A 21,320-nucleotide genomic window follows, 5' to 3' on the forward strand; every position below is an offset into this window, starting at 1 on the left:
CATACATATGTTAAGTACATGGACTGAAATAGTTACGAGGTGGACTTAAATAACTATGAAAGTGAAACTACATGGATTGAAATCGCAATTTTTAAACTAATGGACTGAAATAGTGATTTTTGACAAATCACAAAAAAAAACACTAATTAAACTCTTTAACTCATTTACTTTTTAAAAGTTAGGGGCTGTTTGTTTACCTCTTAATGAGGCTCTTAATGGTTCAGACCTCTTACTGGTTCAGCACTTAATGGTTCATACTGTTTGTTTCACGAGCAGATGTCTGAATGGTTCAGACATTTGCCTCTGAATGGTTAAGATTTATACAGAGTCTGAGAGGGTGTTTGTTTTTGCTTAAAACATCTGCAAGGAGCCTATGTCTGCAGGCGGGCAGATATAAGGGCTTGAAGACTGTTTGTTTTAAAAAAAAAATATATGAAAATGGCTTATTTTATCTTAAAATAAAAGCTATGAACCCTTTCTTCAATTGTCTTCACACAACTCCTTCAACACATCTCCAGCTCCCTCTCCTTCCACCCCCCCTCTTCTTCTTCTCAATTCCCGGACCACCTCCAATGTCCTCATCATCCACCACAGAAAATCATCATCATCATCAGACCGCCGCCGTCGGAGACGGCTCCGGAAACCTCGTCGGAAGAAATACAGACCGCCGCCGTCGGAGACGGCTCCGGCTCTGCCGGTTCTTTCTCTTTTTCTGGTCCTTACGCCGCCGCCGGAGACGGCTCCGGCTCTGCCGATTTCTCTCCTCCTTTCCCGATTTCTCTCTCATCAGTCTCTCTCTCTCCTTGTTCTTCAGGGTGTCGGAGTGTGGGAGGGTGTTCGTGAGAAGGAGAGTTGTGAGGGTGTGGCCGGCCGATTAACCGGCTCCGATCAGTCATCGAGAGGAAGAAGCAGGGGTTGAGTTGATGTGAGTTGGATCATGGATATGCTGGATGTTGAATGTGTAGACATTATCAGGTTATAAAACAAACAGTCTTATATTTTCAGCTTGCAGATCTTCAAACCACATCTTCAGTTGCAGATATAAAAACAGATGAAATCAGCTTGCAGACAATTTATGTCTGCAAAAACAAACAGCACCTGAATGGTTAAGACCTCTAATCTGAATTGGTCAGACATTTGCCTCTAAACGGTTAAGCATTATATAGGCTCTTAATGGTTCAGACCTCAGCACTTAACCATTCAGATGTTGTCAAACGGCCCCTTAATAAATTAAAAAACAAAAGGGTTTTTGAAAAGAAAGAAATTCCAACTTCTCCAAACCCAAGAGTCCTTTTCGGGGACAAATTTCCCACTAAACCCCTTGCCAATCCTCCAACCCATCTGCCGCCTTAATCATCAATCCTCAATACATACTCTGCACACCACACCACACCACACGACTCTTCATCTCTGTCGCTGACTGGACCGGACGATCACTCCACTATCTCTGCGAGTTTTCGTAATCGGTTAGTAGTTTTCAACCGATTTCTAGTTAGTTTCTACTACCATACTTTACTTAATTTGCATTGTTGTTTCATCAGTTAACTTAGGTTTTGTAATCAAAGATATATGTATGATTTGTAACTGTCAACCCTAGAAGAACCATACACAGTAAATTGTCGAGTGAGACGAACATGGTTTCTAAGTAATTGTTTACACGGCGGAAAATACTAAATTTCCACTCCTTGTGTTTACGGTGTAAACTAGGTTTTTGAAATTCATGTGTTTAGTGTTTGTTAGGTGGAAGTGACATTTTAACAAACAGTTGTTATACGCTTTTAAATGATCAACGATATAAGTATGATTTGTAACAGTCAATCCTAGGCTTCTTACTGCATAGTTTAATTGTTTATACATTGTTCAATTATATGTCAATTTTAAACATAATTTATGAATTTTCGATTACATTTGTGAAAAAGTTATGCTTTTGTAACTTGTGTATGCGAATGACGGGGTTTTGTTTGAGAATAAGTATTCGATTATGTTAATTTCCTTTTGATTTGATTTCTGGTAATCTAATCGATTTCAACTCTTGTATATAGGTTGAAGCTTCAACTAATTCTAGATATGGAGGTTTACTCCGTTTTGTTTATTGTGGAAATCAATTATATCTGTTCATGGATATATGCTTACTCGTGTAATATGTGTGTTTACGTTCATATTTTTGGATGTCTGATTAAACTGTTAATTCTTTCTAGTTAATTAGTTGAGTTGCAAATTTAAAATCAGTTGCTTTTGCCTTGAAGAGTTACTTATTAGAACGAAGTAAAATATGTGTGCTTTCTTTTTGGATGCTTAATTTCTCAAACCTCGTTATTGGTTTACTGATTGCATTCTAAAGCTTATATGTTTTTATTTAAAGTTTGAGGGTTTTAATTCTGTTATGGACATTTTCAGATGGAGCAGAAGCATACTTGTGCTTCCATATGTGATCAATTACCCACTCTATCTTCAAACCATCCTTGGTTGGTTGATCATAACCTTGAAGAAGACGACAACAGAGACCATATCGTCTACACCATGCGTGACCCGCCCACTCAACGCAGGTGTCGAATTCCTTCGCCACTCGGGAGACGTATCCGGGGGTGTTTCTATGGTTGGGTGATTCTCTCCAACCATCCACACAATGACATGTGGTCCCTTTGGAACCCCGAGACTTCTAAGATCATATGCCTTCCCCGCTTGATTACGGAATATGCAGTTTTATGTTCAGATACATATGGAGTTTTTGCTTCAGGTACCATCCAACAATGTTGTTTGTCCTCCCCTCCCGATGATCCAGGTTCAATTTTCATGGTAACCGCAGCAGAATACACCCTTTTTTTCTGTCGGCTAGACTGTAAAAGAAAGAGGTTAAAATGGGTCGAAATGTCATACGCTCAACAGATGAGGAGCATAGCAGGTTGTGATAGTATCTTATACTGCCTAACTTGTTGCAATGGTAATGTATATGCCTTGAATAACGTGCCTGGTAATCGTGTTGTGATACACCTTGATATTGTGGTCAAGGATAAAGGAATTGTGATAAGCCTATTGCCGTGCTTGAAACTCCCGGCTTTTTACGAGTATCGTTACATGTATGATTGTCCGAACTCCGTTGTTTTTCTGAAAGGATGCTGTACAGAATTGTTCTGCATTAAATTAGGTCTTAATAAGAGGGGACATGTGGAGAAGCAATCATTTGGTGGCGTGTGTGTGTTTAAACTGGACATGACTAATAAAAGATGGGAACAAGTGGAAGATCTCAATGACGCCACATTCTTTTTGGATCTTGCTCATGATTGCTCCGCGTTTTACAGCCCTACAATTGCCTCAGAGTTGGGGGGTTATGTACACTTTCTTGACAAATCCGCCAAAGTAACATACTCATTCGACTTCAAGAATAAAACCATAGCCTTATCTTCTATGCCTTCTCTTGTCCTGCCAACAAAATTGTTCGGCTGCAGGCAACAAGGTGAACCTGGAGAAATCAAGTCTCAACAAGAAAATGAGGTGGTGGTGAGGGATGATGAGGTTGACAGTAATAACATGAGCCTTGCAACACGTGAAGAGAATATCGGGTCACGCCTTCTCAACATTCCATTGGATGTTTTGAAGACGATTATGGGGTTTTGTGTTGGCATCGAATATCTCAACTTCCGTGCTACATGCAAGCTGTGTCACTTAGCAGCACCTATGATCCGATGGAGTAAGGGAGGGAGATTGCAGAACTATTCATTAGCTTCACCATGGCTGATGATGTTGGACAAAGATCGAGGCGTTATCTCTTTTACCGATCCGAAGTTTGGTGACAAGTACTTTATAAAGACACCTCAAGAATTAATTGGCAATGTGCAAATACACTGTTCCATGGGTGGTTGGCTGCTGATACGTAGACACGATGGACCCCTTATGTTCTTTAACCCCTTCACAAGTGATACCCGTGAGCTTCCATTCGCGCCTTATTTCGACACCTATTGTTTCTCGGCGCCTCCTACTGCATCCGATTGCATGGTTGTTGGATTTACAACACGTACCGAATGGCATGTTTATGTCCACTTTGTAGCTCGGGAACTATCTTGGCGTAGATTCCATCTAAAGTATTGTTGCGACTCACACACCTTGCATTTTGCAACACGCTATGGTAAAAATCTTTATGCGTTGTATAACAATGGAGGAGTTGGTTTCATAGATACTGGCAACCTAGTTTACACTGGAGTACGTGGTCTCACAATTGCTGGCAACCTAGATTACGTCTGGCGGGAAGGCCCGAGAAGTAGTTGTGTATCTCCTAAACAAAGTTTCCTAACGAAATGTGATCAACAACTTTTACTAGTCATTGTGGGCGAGTTTGGAGAGTGCGTTGAGGTATTCAAGCTGAATGATTCAACAAAATGGGAGAAAACAGAGAGTCTAGGACGGCACGCGATTTATATTTGTGGTAAAGCATGCCTTTGTGTCGAAGCCAAAATGCCTGAAATGGCAAACAAGATTTACTTTCCGCGCATCCATTCGGAGAACAGGAAGATAGTGTTCTATTCTCTCACAACAAGACGGTATCACACGTTCAATGGACAAGATATCGAAGAAAGTTTTGGGGACTTCATGGGAACAAAACATTATATCGATCCTCACGTGTGGATTGAACCAAGTTGGTCTTAGATGGCTTTGCACCAATGACCTGGTACATGCATCTTTTTAATTATTTAGTCGTCTATTTGCAACTTTCTTAAATTAATAAACAATGTTTTATCTCATTCCGGTTCTTGTATTTAGATTTTGTGTCGTACTGTCATTAGTGGTATGTTTTTTTCATTTTTATTTTATTTTATGTTGGTCTTGAAAGTCAAATGTCCTGTCCCTTGTTTAAATTTTAAATTAACAGGATGGGGCGGGGGCTACTAAAATGTGTTATCGATAGACCTGGCAGTCGGGTCGGGTCATGAGTCAAAATGGGTTCGGGTCGAAACGAGTTCGGGTCAGGTCGGGTTGGTTTAAAAATGTTTTTTTTAAAGTGACTGCACATCAAGGGGCAATTTTGTCGGGTTTCGACACGAACCGTATCATTTGAGATTTTCGATTTGAACAGGTGATTGACGGTTAATATTGTGATAATTTTGAACAGATTCGATAGGTGTTTGATGATTTGTTTTGATTTGATGCACAAGTGATAACAACTATAACAGTTAACAGAAAACAAAATCAGTTGAACGTTTTGAACGGATAGAATGACATTTAGTGATCATATTGTTCAGTTATTTGTCAGACAGTTAATACAAAAAGTTCTGTTCGAATATTGTTAAAAGATTTTTGATTGATTCAGACGAATTTTTGATTTGTGTCAAGTGTTTTTGATTGATTTCGAACTGATCCGGTTGATTTAGCTGTGATTACAGTTTGTTTTGGATCATTTTGAAGTTATACAAATTGTTTTTGTGATTGGTTTTCGGTCAAATTTTGGATTAATCCAATCAATTTCAGTTGATTTAGAATCAGTGTTTTTTAGTTTGATTGTTCAAGATCTGAGATATTCTCATAATCGAAATTTGATCATTGTAGAACTTATCTGTATAGAAACCGAATCAATCGAAATTTGTGTTGATTATAGAGATTTCAGAATTGTTTGTTATCGATCAAATTTGTTGATTTTGTTCGTAGAAGTTGATTGTGAATCAGCTTTGTTTGAATTGAAATAGAAATCTGATTTTGTTGCTGAAGGTAGAAATCGAAGAAAGATGAGCTGGGCTGGGATGGGATGTGAAACTTAATGTTGATTAATAAAAGGGTTAACTTTGTAGAATAGTAATCAAGTTTCAAGAGTGTTCTAATTAGGTCACAATAAAAGGGTTAACTTTGTATCACAATATAACCACTGGGTCTTGGTCCAGTGGCCACCGACATCCTCGCTAAGTCTCTCGGGGACCCTCATACGGAGAGGTCTTGGGTTCGATCCCACTCGAGTATGACAAGAGGATATTTACCGTCAGGGATCTTTGTCGGGTAGTGAACTGGGAGGGGAGATCCCCTCCGCGGCTAAGGATACCGTGCACTTATCCTTTTTTTTTAATCACAATATAACTATGGCATGTAAGGTTGGTTATAAACAAAAATATGCATAGATAAAATTGTATATCTAACTACTTTAACTTTTTCTTTTTTCTATATATAATATCAGATAATCTATTTTTCTATAACTAATGTATATTAGATTATATCTAACTATAATATTTATGTTATTTTCAATAAATAATAGTATTAAATCGTAGTTATCCCGCTTCTTTCACTTATGATAATATATTATTAAATCATAATTTTTAGTTTATCTTTTATTTATTTATTTATTTAAATATTTTTTCTTAGTTATTTCTTTTATTTTTTCATTATTTAATAGCCTTTTATTTTATTTTTCCACTTATCTCTTATATTTTCAGCTTTGATCTAACCACATGTAAGTAACCTAATAATTAAAAACGGACAAAGTAAAATGTTATACCACATGTGATACACAAGTGTCTAACCTAATAATAAATAAAAAACAAAGTAGCATGTTATAATAAATAAATAGTACATTGAAATTCATTTTTTAAAACATATCTTAACGAATGTATGTGTTATGCGATTAAATTATATTTATTCAATTGTGCAATACACGGGTTTTCTAAAGATGTAACTTTTTTTATACTTACTATATAAAATTACGTGTAATACACGAGGTTTTAACCTAGTGTAATTAATGTATAAAATAATTTTCATCCAATAAGATATACCAACATCTTATATATTATATACTAGGTTATGGCCCCGTGTGTTACACGGGTTGATTAATGAAAACAGTATAATTTATTATTTGTAAATACTTATTAATTTTAATCTACTTTTGATAGTTTTGAATGAACATACATGATAAATTCATCAGTTGTCATTAATGACATTGAATTTCATAGGACAAACCTCTAATGACATTGAATTTCATGAGATAAACCTCCTAAAACTATAAAATAAAAAATAAAGTCATCTAGATTCACACCAACAAAACTTGAAAAAAGTTGAACTAAAGAAAGGAATATTAGATTTTAATAATCTCAACTATTCGCCGTTGGCCGCTAACAGTTCCAATTTCAAAAATAACTACTGGTTATCTCAACTATTAACATATTGACTTCCAATGGACTCTGACTAACAGAACCCTAATGTTGTTAGTCTCCGGTCGCCGGAAAAAGGTTTCTAAAAGGTCCGATCTAAGGTTACAAAAAGGTTTTAAACGAAAATGTTGAGTGGCGACCCAATAATCGGGGCTTTTAGTATAAAAAAGTTCCTAAAATAAGTAATAAGGTTACAAAGAGGTTTAGGACAAAAAATTGAGTTTTCCGGCCAAAAACGTTATTCCGGCGACCAGAGACTAACGACGTTAGGGTTCTGTTAGTCAGGTTCCATTGGAGGCCAATATGTTAATAATTGGGACTGCCAATGGTTATTTTTTAAGTTGAGACTATTGGCGACCAACGACGAATAATTTTTATTATTGAAATCCAATATTCCCTAAAGAAATATGCAACTATTTTTATTCTTTTTTTTACTCAGTTTTACTACAATTGTGTGCGTTACTTATTGAAAAGAAAAGTCTTGGTATCAATACATGCATCTCAACCCAATTGAAAATAATAAAAAGTTATATCATTAAAAAATCACTCGTGTATTGTACATGTTGAATAAATCTAATTTTATATACCAAATAATAAAAATGATATATCTTTAAAAACAACGTGTATTGCAGGGACTGAATAAATGTAATTTTGTATAGCAAATAATAAGTGTAAGTTTGTATATCTTTAAAAAGTCTCGTGTAATACGCGGATTGAACAAATGTAATTTTATATATTAAATAATAAAAAAAATATATCTTTAAGAATCACATGTGTTGTACGGGTTAAATAAATGAAATTTTATATATAAAAAAAAAGGGAACATCTTTAAAAAACCTGTGTCTTGCACAGTTTGAATAAACGTAATTTCATATACTAAATAATAAAAAAATTATATTTAAAAAAAACCCCGTGTATTGCACGTTTTGAATAAATTTAATTTTATATACCAAATAATAAAATGGATAAATATAAATGGAAAACAAAACAGTAAAAGATAAAAAGATAAAATTATTACTTGTATTTTCACTTATATTTTTACATTAAAAATCTAAAACATCACTAGATGCCATGAGTTACCTATGCTTATTTTATTATAATTCAATTTTATTAATCCCTATCATAAAGTAAAGACTGAATAAATATAAATGGAACAAAAATAGTAAAATATAAAATTCATATATTAAAATAATATATTCTTTATTTGAATCTTATTAACAAATAAACAAATATTATCTATATCTATTTGTTTAGGATATATTCTTTATTTGAATCTTATTAACAAATATTATTTATATCAATTTGTTATGTTAATAATTGGGACTGCCAATGGTTATTTTTTAAGTTGAGACTATTGGCGACCAACGACGAATAATTTTTATTATTGAAATCCAATATTCCCTAAAGAAATATGCAACTATTTTTATTCTTTTTTTTACTCAGTTTTACTACAATTGTGTGCGTTACTTATTGAAAAGAAAAGTCTTGGTATCAATACATGCATCCCAACCCAATTGAAAATAATAAAAAGTTATATCATTAAAAAATCACTCGTGTATTGTACATGTTGAATAAATCTAATTTTATATACCAAATAATAAAAATGCTATATCTTTAAAAACAACGTGTATTGCAGGGACTGAATAAATGTAATTTTGTATAGCAAATAATAAGTGTAAGTTTGTATATCTTTAAAAAGTCTCGTGTAATACGCGGATTGAACAAATGTAATTTTATATATTAAATAATAAAAAAATATATCTTTATGAATCACATGTGTTGTACGGGTTGAATAAATGAAATTTTATATATCAAAAAAAAAGGGAACATCTTTAAAAAACCTGTGTCTTGCACAGTTTGAATAAACGTAATTTCATATACTAAATAATAAAAAAATTATATATAAAAAAAAACCCCGTGTATTGCACGTTTTGAATAAATTTAATTTTATATACCAAATAATAAAATGGATAAATATAAATGGAAAACAAAACAGTAAAAGATAAAAAGATAAAATTATTACTTGTATTTTCACTTATATTTTTACATTAAAAATCTAAAACATCAGTAGATGCCATGAGTTACCTATGCTTATTTTATTATAATTCAATTTTATTAATCCCTATCATAAAGTAAAGACTGAATAAATATAAATGGAACAAAAATAGTAAAATATAAAATTCATATATTAAAATAATATATTCTTTATTTGAATCTTATTAACAAATAAACAAATATTATCTATATCTATTTGTTTAGGATATATTCTTTATTTGAATCTTATTAACAAATATTATTTATATCAATTTGTTTAGGGTAAAAGATAAAATTTATGGATTAAAATAATATATATATTTTTAAATTTTATTAACAAATATTATCTATATCTATTTATTTAGGCGGGAAAAACTATTGAGATCACCTCATAGAGCGACATGTGTCCCCTAGATGATTTACTTTATTATATGTATAGATTTAATTTAAATATAAATATACTAAAATCTTATTGGTAAACGACTTTACATAAATAACATGATTGTATTTTTATAGACATAATACAAAATTTTAATTTTAATTATAATATATGTTTATAAATACAAACATTAATAAGTTACCTAAGTTTGTAATAACGGGGTCTAGGATATTAACAAGTAACCTAAAATATACCAAAATCTTAAATGGGTTGTCATGATCCAATAAAAAGAATTAACAAGTCAATTCGCAATGTAAAATAACGTAAATGTGGGTTAATTCTATATTTACGTTATTTTACCTTACATAAAAACCGTTATGCCATGGGTTAAATCGTGGGTTAATTCTAAAAATATGGGTTAATACTTCTTTGTTATTTCTAATATGGGCTAACTTACTTGTTAGAGACTTATCATATGTCTCTTATTAGAAAGATATTAGATACAAACCTAGTCAAGGATGTAATTTATTTTAGATTTATGAGTAACATTTTTCATTTAAAAAAAAATCTTCTTTATTAACCACACATAATCGCCTATTTTTTATGTTTCCCACAAAATAATAAATAATGTTAAGTAATATTACATTAACATTAACACTACAAAATAATATTAATTTGAATAGAAAATATCTCAAACCTTAAAATAAAAACCTTTTAGAAACATAATTTGTAATAACAGAACGTTAACACAACTATTAAAGTAAGTGATTCTCTTGAGCCTCAAAGTTATAATTTAATAACTTTAGTTCTATTTTAACGCATATTTTATTTGTATTAGGATGATATTTGTATCACGTCTATTATCCTTTTTTCTTTATATAGTATTTTTATCAAATTATTTATTACATCATTAATACACATAGTATAATTTAGTTAAAATTTATCTATTAAAACTCACAGCGTACAATTTATTTTTAATAACACTTGAAGTCTTATCATTATTTTTTATTGTTACTGTCTTATAGCCTTAAACTACATGGAGTATATTGACTCAAAAGAGGTGAAATAATATAAAATTATACTAGGTTAGAGCCCGCGTATACACGCGGTTTAACAAATGAAAATTCCATGAAGCTTTACTTTATAATCAACGGACTAATGTGCAAATTCAACAATAAACATGTAATTTTTAAAATTACAGAGGAAGATACCATTTTAGAGAAAAAAAACGTAGAGAGGCATAACTTTAAGAAAATAAGATGTATAAAGATGCCATTATTTTAGGATACGTGTATAAAAATATTATAAAACTAAATCAAAAACTGTGAAGTGGGAATATTTACATGAGAACCACTCCATGGAAGTGTACACCAGCCGCTTCCACAATCAAAGAAAAACTGAGTTTACAAATGGCAATGAAAGAGTAACATGACTATGACTTACATTTTTTACTTTTGTGCAAATGGCAATCATCATTTCTATTTCTTTTACTCTTCAGCTAGCCGGCCAAAGCCAAGGAAACTCTTTGTATCTGTAGTTTAATATAGTTGCGAGGACAAAACCTTGGAGGACAAACTTTGATTACTCTGAGTTCTCTTCCAACTTCTTAAGCCTTTGTGTTATTTATATCTGCCTTTCACTGATTTTGAGGACAAAACCTTGGAGCTTTAACGGAAGATCATTCACGATATGCGAGGGAGCGTCTTTAAGCACAAAACTGATAACCATAAAGACCAAAACACTCATCATGCATAATATGCCAATTATTAGACAAATACTATTACTATATAATTAATAATTTCAAGTTGATTTCTTTTAACAAACTGATATTCAATGTCATTCAAGTAAAAACTAACTCTGATCATGTGAATATACTATTGGATTCAATGATAGCATTATTATTTTTTTTAATCTTCTTATGTTTTATATTAAACCAACAACAAACAAATTATAAAGAAACTTCTACACACAAAGAAGGCAGGCTTGCACGTCATCTGTCATTATGCAAATTGAGCCTTAACCTTTCTATCTCAAACTATAAATAAGTTATATCTAAGATGGAAAGCATGATTGTAATATTAATGGGGACAAAATATCTCCTCAAACTTTATGCGACTTATGCCGACAATCCAGGGTAAAAAAATGCTCAAATATAAGCCAAACAGGCCCTCAAAATTAGATGGTATTTATATACCAATATTATGTACTATTTATTTGTTAGCAACAACCGGGTCGCCCTTGATCTTACCGATGATTAACACGGAAAGAAACTCGGTGATTTATGTGGAAATACACACCCCAAGACTATAGAATCATTCAAGTGTAGTTATAATACCTCACCCCTTGACATGACTAACATCCTGCCAAATCCGAGGCTGCTTATGTTTATCCCTGCAGACCTATAAAACAAAAAAAACATATATATCATAAATCTTCGCACCAAACAACAAACACAACTTATGTTGATTAATAAATATATTTTATATAATTATATTTATTTAGAACGTTTAATATATTAACTAAATCATTAAAAGGGAATGACCATTGCAAAGAATGTAGCACTTGCCTTTTCGACTCAGACCTCCTTTGGTGAATGTAACGACCGACCTGTTTTTGTTCCAGGACCTGTTGCAATGGGTCATGTTTCTTCGGCTACCATGGAACATGGTATGAAGTAGGGGCAGGTCAAAATGGGTTCGGTGTATAAACCGATATTTGATATTGGTCGAATCTGGTTGGTGACTCTCGGCTAGCTTTTAACAACAGCTAAACCGACATTAAACTGAAATACGTCGGCATCTACTTATTTTTATTAATCATCATATTCAATTCTAAAGTATAATCCATTAACCAACCGTCATGTACAACCCGGTTCAATGGGTTGAACCATTTTTAAGCTCAATCTTGTATGATTTAATAACTGGTTCTTAAAAATTGCTTATTTTTGACTTGCTAAATGATAAAATTTGAGCAAATTTCTCTAAGTTAAAAAATGACACTTTTAATAAAAACTTATTTCTTTGAGAATCGCATAAATCGTCTTTCATTCAATAATAGTATTTTCTAATAAAATGGAAATGTGTTATTTGAGAGAATGAAAATTTCAAAAAGAGATTTAAATATATAACACAAACGGGTTATATTAAGAGTAATAATGTTCGATTCTGTTTCTAAGGACCATGTTTAGAGGTGCACATTATAACCGTTTGTTAATCGAAACCGAAACTGGTTAATAACCATTAGAGTAGTAACAGCTTAATGATATTTAGTAGTGGAATGGGTTATTAACCAATTTTTTAACCGGTTTTAACCGATTTACTGATTAACCGAATAAACAAAAAAAGGGAAAACCGGTTGATTAACTGAAAAAACCGGTTATTAACCGAACCGGTTAAAAAACCAAAAAAGCCTTAGAATTCTTGAAAAATCATATCTTTCTTTTATAATTTTGTTTTCCTTGCTAATTAAAAGATTGTACCCTTTTTTTTGCCATAGGCGTTTTGCCTTCTTTAAAGTAAATCCATCAGGGGAGTTGAGGTATCACTTGGATATAAATCCTCATCTGTTTTTTTTTTTTAATCTTTCTTGAAAGCAAATGAGATGTTGTAACTGGAATTTTGTTACTTTAAGCAACCACAATTATAACATTTTTTGTTACTTTATGAGCAACCACAATTATAACATCATTATTGCAGCTCGCATCAATATATGATTTGAATGTGCTGCATATTCAAAGTTTGATTACCTGGCATGATTTAGTTTTTGCTTTCTGGTATAATTTTTTATTTAATATGGTTTAACTGAAGAAAAAAACAATAAAACTAACAATTATACAACCTAACAAAGAGATTTTGGATCTTTCTATCATAATCTACTAAAAAGGATAGCAGGGAACTAAATTTTGTCTTTCTTCCTTAATGTAATTCAACTAAAAAAGCATAGTAAGAAGATTTCATAAAACTGATAACTTTTATTAATGATCAAGAGATATCGGCAGGGGTAGGGATGATATACCTTGGCGTTAACACCATCAAAGACGATACGATTTTCAGATTTCCACTGCAAATAATCTGTACGGCTGAACTTGGTGAATCCCCTGCGACAGCATAACAAACATTTGGCTGTATCAGATCATGGAGATGGAAACATACGATTGAGGATTTTGAAATTAGGTTTTTAGATAGAAGATGAGAAGGGAAAGAGGATATGATGGGAAAAAAGGCGTGGGTACGGGTTATAACAAGAGATTATATAGGATCCAGAAGTTGTTCATGGGTCAGGAGTTTTACCCGTATCCACTCCCCATTTAATTAAAAGAGGCTCTTTGAGTGACATGTGTCCCAAACTTGGTTTCTTTTATTATAGTAGATAGATTTGGGTAGCTAAAAATATCACTTTTTATTTTGTTTAGCTTTTTCATGTAATAAGTCATTTTATTAATAAAAATTATATATATAAATTTATGGTTACTTTTTCTCGAGATTCAACCCTATACACGGGTTTGTAAACTAGTATAATAATATTTTTATTGTTCATGCTATAAAATAATATTAAATAGTAATATTTTCTTTATACATATTATTAAAACTAGCAATAAGCCCGCGCGCGTTGCGGCGCGGGCACATCGCAAATATCGAATGGATTAGTCCAAATATTATGTGATGCGTTAGCCATACGAAAACGTGTGTCTTCGACGTATTCGAATGAACTCGGTATAACCTATATAAGCATTGCGATTGGATCAAAACATAAAGTAAATTGAATTAATACCGGATAATAATAACGTATTATATACGTATTTTATGGGATATATTAGAGGTTTAAAAAAGGAAAAAAAATACAATTTGACTCTACTCGTTTCTGAACAAAATTTATGAAAACATACATAAAAATAAGCATGAAAACGTATTATATTTGACATGAGTCACATGACTCGTTTCTTAAAAAAGTTTACATCGAAACGTATACCAACTCGAATTGATACAGACACATATATAAAAATATGAACGTAAAAATGGTTTTAAACAAAAACGTATTATATTTGACCTGACTTGTCTAAAAAAAATTACGTCAAAACATAGACGCACTCAAATTTATATTGATATGTACATAAAAATATGCACGTACAAAATGTTTTTTAAGTAAAAGAATGATAGAGATAAAAAAAAGAATTTAACAAACAAAAGTTACTTATGAAAAATTAAATTAGTAAAAATATAGGGGTTAAAAACACCAAATGCCAAAGTAGAGGGGTAGTAGAAACATAGAAGAGACTAAAATAGACAACTCCAAAAGTAAAAGGGCCAACCAAAGCCGGTGTAAACCCATCAACTTTGGTTTTTAAGATATACAAGTTCAAATACTTATAAGAATAAAGTTAGATTAAATTTTGATGTAAAAAATATTGATAAGAATATAACATAAAAGAAAAAAGTTCAAAAGAATATCTAGAAAATATAATTAATTAATTAATTTTAGTAAATTAATATGGAACAACCGATATGTGAGTCATGATCTATACGTAAAGAATGTGCTTTACGTTATTGTCTTAGATTTAAACGAAAAAGTAAAGTTTTGAGGAAGTTAAGGGGGTTAGTTGTAACATTAGTATATAAGAGGAAACTAGGATTGAGACCCGCCGCAATGCGACAGTGATTCTTTAGTTATAACTAAGTCAATCTAGTACCCACACGTTGTGTTAAACTTGTCAAACGGGGAAAAAACAGACCATGTAAAAACGTTCACCCACACACGCACGTTGCGTCGTGTTAACTCGCAAAATTTAGAACGGAACGTAAAAACGTTAAACCAAACACGCACGTTGCGATGTGTTAAGTCATGAAATTTAGATCCAAGCATAAAACGAAAAATTCGCGGAAAATGAAAACTATAAAGGATCAAAGTTGAAAGTACAAAAAGTTATGAGAATAGATTACAAAAGATAAAAAGTTTTGGGTTAAAAGTAAAAAAAAAACAAATAGTTTTTGGTTAAAAGTAATTTATGAAATACTTTTGGGCGAAAAGTAAAAAAAAAATCTTTTTTTTTTTTGAAAACCCCACAGCCAACGTTACGACAGCTATATGCATAACCATTTTTTCTTTGAAAACCCCCCAAAGCACACCGCGCGTTGCGGCGGGGCGTAAAATAGTGTGTCAAATAGTACTAATGTCACACAATTGTCATCGACGACCAACACTGACTCGACCTAGGATATGCGTGTTGGGACGAACCTGTCAAACATGGAAAAATAGAGGTAAAAACATTGAACCACACATGCACGCTGTGTCATATTAACTCGAAAATTTTAGAACTTATACGTAAAACGAAAATTTGCGAAAGATGAAAAGTATAAGTGACAAAAGTTGCGAAGTTAAATTGCAAATAATGAAAAGTTTTGGGTTAAAGTTAAAAAAACAAATTATGTAAGGTTAAAATTGAAAAAAGGTAAAACCTTTTGGTTAAAAGTAAAAATTCAACTTTTTTTTTTGAAAAACTCATAAAGCACAATTTACAAGTTGTTATGCACAAAAAAGTTGCAAAGTTATATACGGAATAATAATAGAAAAAGTAAAAAAGGAAAAACAATGATATCAATAACACTTAAAAGGGAGTGGGAGAGGAGTTGAACCCCTAACCTTTTGTTTAAGGTTGTGACAATGAACCATATTTTAATTTGCATCGTGCCAAACAAATTTATATATACAATAAGGCGGTGGCATGAGAGTCACCGACTTTCTCTTTTAAGTTATAGAATGCTAATAAAACAAACAAGAGAGTATAAAAATATCGACAATTTGACTCAAGCATACCAACTTAATAACATAGAATATATTATTTGGATGAAACCAATATATAACTACTAATAAAATATCATATAACATGTACAAATACATATAATTTTATTAACAGTATAACTTAAGATACTAAAATTAGTAGCAAACTATATAAATAAAGTAACAAATTATATTTGTAATATTATTTAATACTCATGTTGGTGTAATAAACATGTGTATTCAACTCGAACAATACACGGGTTTTCTAAAAATGTAACATTTTTTTTGTTATTAAGTATTGAACATTACATTTACTTAAGTTGTGTAGTGTAATACACGAGATTCTAACATTGTGTGTGTATATATGATTCATTCAATTTTTTAAAAAAACATACAAACAATGGTTGTTATAAGTGCTGAAACTTATGAGAAAGTTGATGATGCGGTATTTTTAATCCATGAATCCTTTCATATTTATAAACTTTGTAAACATCACACATACACATATTGATTCTTTTATTCAACCGTGTAAAACACGTGGTTATAACCTAGTAATATATATAGCACAATAAAAACAAAATTGATTTAAAAAACAGTTTTTCTAGTAAATATTAATGATGTTTTATCATCTAGCTGTTTATAAGACTACAGGGTGTGGGGCTCGTGCCCTGTCCGTCGACCTCCGGCTAGGACCGGCAAAACCACACCCTTGGGCTCGTCATCGTCCGGAGAACGCCGCCTGCGACGGGGCTCTTTCTTTTTATCTCACACACACATATAGTTACATACACACATATATACATTGAGGTCCATCCCCACATTCTAAGTCCATCCCTTTAGACTCATTCTCACACCCGCTGATATGGTCGTCTATGTGACGGATAATCCTTTAAGGACTACTCTCCTCCACACCAAATAGCCGAAGGATATACATAGGGAAAAGGGAAAGTGACGGCTTTGTTAAATATATGCTTCTTACTTTAAAAGGATATACATAGGTAAAAGGGAAAGTAACGGCTTGTTAGGCTACACGGTATGGGGGTCGGCCCTGGCCCGTCGCGGGTCGGCGACGGTCCAAACACCGTGCCGCCCCCATCCCGTCCCGTCCCCAACGTCCCTTTTCGGACGATCTCGACGAAGCAAAAAGGTGTGGGCCCCCCATATGACCGTTTGAATATTAATAAAAAAAAAAAAAAACTAACGGCTACTTTTCAAATAAATACCCATTTCAATACCATTTTTATAAATACTCACACCCTTAACCCCTTTTTTCACCACTTTTCACCCAATATCACCCCATCTCTCTCACATTTTATAAACCACTCATCTCTTTTTATAAAAAGTCTTCATATTTTGCATCATTTTTTACCCGCTTCCACACCATTTCTCGCTAAAAAAATATCATGGCTTCACCCGTTTCTTCAATTTCCTCAATTTCATCAATGTCTTCATCGTCTTCGTCCGAGTGGTATTCATCATCTTCGGAAGAGGATGTTATTATGCACAACATGATTATGAACGCGGCTCAAGTGTTCATGTCGGCCGCTGAAGGGTCGTCCCAACCGCTAACCAGACGAGCAAAATATAATCGAGACCAAGAAGGTATTTTAATTTTTTTTGTATGTTTTAAAATGTATGTTTTTTTTATATAGATTTTAAAATGTATGTTTTAATTAATTTCATTTTTGTTTTGTTCTAAATTTATAGCCGGCCACGATAAACTAGTAGCCGATTATTTTGCCGACGAACCCGTGTACCCAGCCGAGATTTTTCGACGTCGTTTCCGCATGAGTCGTCGACTGTTCTTACGTATTGCAGGCGACATGGCCCAGTCTGATCCGTTTTTTACATTGCGAAACGATGCTAGGGGTCAAAGGGGTTTCAGCAATTTACAAAAATGTACGTCGGCCATTCGCCAACTTGCGTACGGTTACGCACCAGATGCATTAGACGAGTACATTAGGATGTCTGAAAGAACCGCACGTCGATGTTTATACAAGTTTTGCCAATGGGTTGTCAAATTGTATAGCAAGCGATACCTGCGGAAACCGAACGTAAACGACGTTCAAAAATTATATCAAGCCCACGAACAGAGACATGGTTTCCCAGGAATGCTCGGGAGCATTGATTGCATGCACTGGCAGTGGCAGAACTGCCCGGTTGCATGGCAAGGTCAGTATACTAGGGGAGATCAGGGACATCCGACTATCATTCTAGAGGCTGTTGCGTCACAGGATCTCTGGATATGGCATGCTTTTTTTGGTCTACCTGGTTCACTCAACGACCTCAACATCATATACCAGTCACAGATTTTTGATGATGTAGTGGCGGGTACAGGTCCAGACACAAGCTTTACGGTTTCAGGGGTGGAGTACAGGCGAGGTTACTACCTAGCCGATGGGATATACCCAACGTACTCGACAATTGTTAAAACTGTCCCGCACCCGACCGACGACAAAAGGAAAAAAATTGCAAAGTTTCAGGAGGGCGCAAGAAAAGATATTGAACGGGCTTTTGGTGTTCTACAAAAAAAATGGCACATCATTTCTATTCCAGCACGTTCGCAAACACCAAGGAGGTTACGACACATTATGTACGCTTGTATCATCCTTCATAACATGATCATTGAAGACGAAGGGAGAGCGATATGTGATTACGACGAAAACGCGTCTACTGGAAATTCTGTTCCAGTTAGTGAGCAAGAACAAGATTTGAACGCCTTCGCTCTACGTAACGAGTACACACATCACAACCTACAAGCGGACTTGGTGGAGCATATTTGGAACAACGCTGAAAACGAACCAGCCCACCACATGGAAGACGACGACTAGTAGCTTATTTTAGTATGTTAGGATATTTTTACGTTTTTTTTTTTAACTTTAGGTTTTTAAGTTTATGTTTTTTTTAGTTTATTTTTTTTAAGTTTAATTTTTTTTATGTTTATGTAATGTTTTATAATATTAATTAAAATATTTTATTACTTTATTTGTTAAATGTTTAAAAAAAGATGGAGATTTAAAAAAAAATATATATATAAAAGTGGTGGAGGATGATGACTAGGACCATCCTCCCATGCCCTCTAGTTTTGGAGGATGATCCATCCTTGGGAGGACTATGATGTGGCGCCTACGTGGCGGATCATCCTCCAAGGATGGTCCATCACCATACCATGTAGTCTTAAAGATATGTATGAGCTTTGAAGGATTTTACTTTAAATTTAATCGATGTTTTTGACCTCTATTCATTGGCAAAGAGCTGGTTTTAATCGATATTTGTGAATTGACCTTTGTTCATTGGCAAACAGCTTTTTTTGAAAGGGATTGACAAACAGCTGGTTTTTTAAAACCACGTTCGCATACCTTGGTTTTGTAAAAAATATCTACATAATAAAGTACAATAGAAACACACATGGCTTGTCCACTTATCCCAGCTCAGCTCAGTTGGTGGGGAAGCCGGCTGTCTTCTTAGGAGGCACTGGTTCGATCCCTGGCTGAGGCTAGGTATTTGGACATCTCGGTAAAGGTTTGGCCCGGGGTTTTACCCGAGTTCGAGTCCAAGGGGGGGCGCGGTTTTACCTATTCCACGGGGTTTCCACGCATCAGGGGTGTGCTACTCTTTCTAGCGGTGGTCGAGTAGTCGGCCTTTGGACATAGCTCCGAAATGGTGGGTTTACACGTGGAAAGCAATTAGCCGTTAAAAAAAAAAGAAACACACATGGCTGTACTTGTATGCAATGTACAAACCGAGTTGTAAATGAAAATAAAAACCATTTAAAAAACCGGATATATGTATATTAAAACATATATTAAAAAAAAATTTATGTAGAACACATTACTGTTTTCTACAAAATTTGTAATAATTTAAGGACAGGAGTTAAAATACAACCATGTACTCAACTTTTTTTTTTCTAGAAAAAAGCCAACAAACGCAGAGTTATAAAAAACCAAATTTTGTTAAAAATTTAACGTGTTAAAAGATTATATCATTAGATCTGTAAATGAACACGAATAGACACATGTTCGTTTTTCTTCATTTAAGTTTAAACAAACAAAAACACGAAATACAAGCGAACACGTTATTTTTTGTTTATTAAGAAAATGAACATGTTCGTCTATGTAACATAATTAAACAATCATAAAACAACACAAACAAACGTAAAACAATCATGAAGGAACACAAATAAACATAATAGACCAACCATAAAAGAACACAAACAATAAGTAGTTTCTAATATAAATTAGGGGCAGATTACGATAAGTTTCAGTGAAAAACCTATTTTTATTAATAGAAAGCTCAATTTAGTTCTACTTATATATACATACATATATATATATATATATATATATATATATATATATATATATAACACAAGTAGTTAGAAAGCTCGTTTCATGTTTATATTAACTTCTTATATATTCAATAAAATTTAAACGACAAATATATATGAATGAATACAAACGGACATTTACTAACATAAATGAACGAACAAAATATGCTTGTTTATTTAATTTAATGAAAAATACTGTCATTATTTATTAAATAAATAAACTTCCTACGAAACAAGTTCAAAAAGGCTATTCTAAGAAAAGGTAAAAACCGGTGAGAGAGAAAAAACGAGGGGAATTTTGAGATCAAATGAAGATATCAATTAAGAGTTTAAAACTCTTGATTTTGGAATTTATGGAAAACACCATTTTCTTATTTTAATATGCCTTATTATATAATATTTTAATTTAATTATTTTAGATACTTTATATAATGACTAAAAAAGAAACAACCGTACTAGAATTTCTTTCTTATTATTAAAACAACTGAATTACACATTAATATTTTTTATCAACTTCTTTTCGATATACAGTTCACATTAATTATTGCTAGTCAATTAAACTATGGTTCTTGTGCCAATTAGAAAAACAAACAAACTAAAACTAAATTGAAATATTATAATACTAACTAATAGGAAACTGAAAACGTGGCATATGATGCAAAAGTACTCAGACTACCATACTATA

General features: G+C 32.8%; 1 protein-coding gene and 1 long non-coding RNA gene across 2 annotated transcripts; one reads left to right on the plus strand and one right to left on the minus strand.

Moving 5' to 3' along the window:
- Positions 1–1,283: 1,283 nt before the first annotated feature.
- On the plus strand, positions 1,284–4,824 carry LOC110881407. The gene is made up of 2 exons (XM_022129679.2): positions 1,284–1,466; positions 2,398–4,824. Exon 2 carries the CDS (start codon positions 2,398–2,400, stop codon positions 4,639–4,641), a length of 2,244 nt encoding a protein of 747 aa, XP_021985371.1. The 5' UTR covers positions 1,284–1,466; the 3' UTR covers positions 4,642–4,824.
- Positions 4,825–10,826: 6,002 nt separating this feature from the next.
- LOC110881400 lies at positions 10,827–13,739 on the minus strand. The gene is made up of 3 exons (XR_002559716.2): positions 13,549–13,739; positions 11,870–11,933; positions 10,827–11,251 (listed from the first exon to the last, which is right to left on the minus strand). It is a non-coding gene; the product is annotated as an uncharacterized LOC110881400 (long non-coding RNA).
- Positions 13,740–21,320: the final 7,581 nt, after the last annotated feature.

Source organism: Helianthus annuus, chromosome 1, assembly GCF_002127325.2.
Source record: "Helianthus annuus cultivar XRQ/B chromosome 1, HanXRQr2.0-SUNRISE, whole genome shotgun sequence".
NCBI lineage: Eukaryota > Viridiplantae > Streptophyta > Magnoliopsida > Asterales > Asteraceae > Helianthus > Helianthus annuus.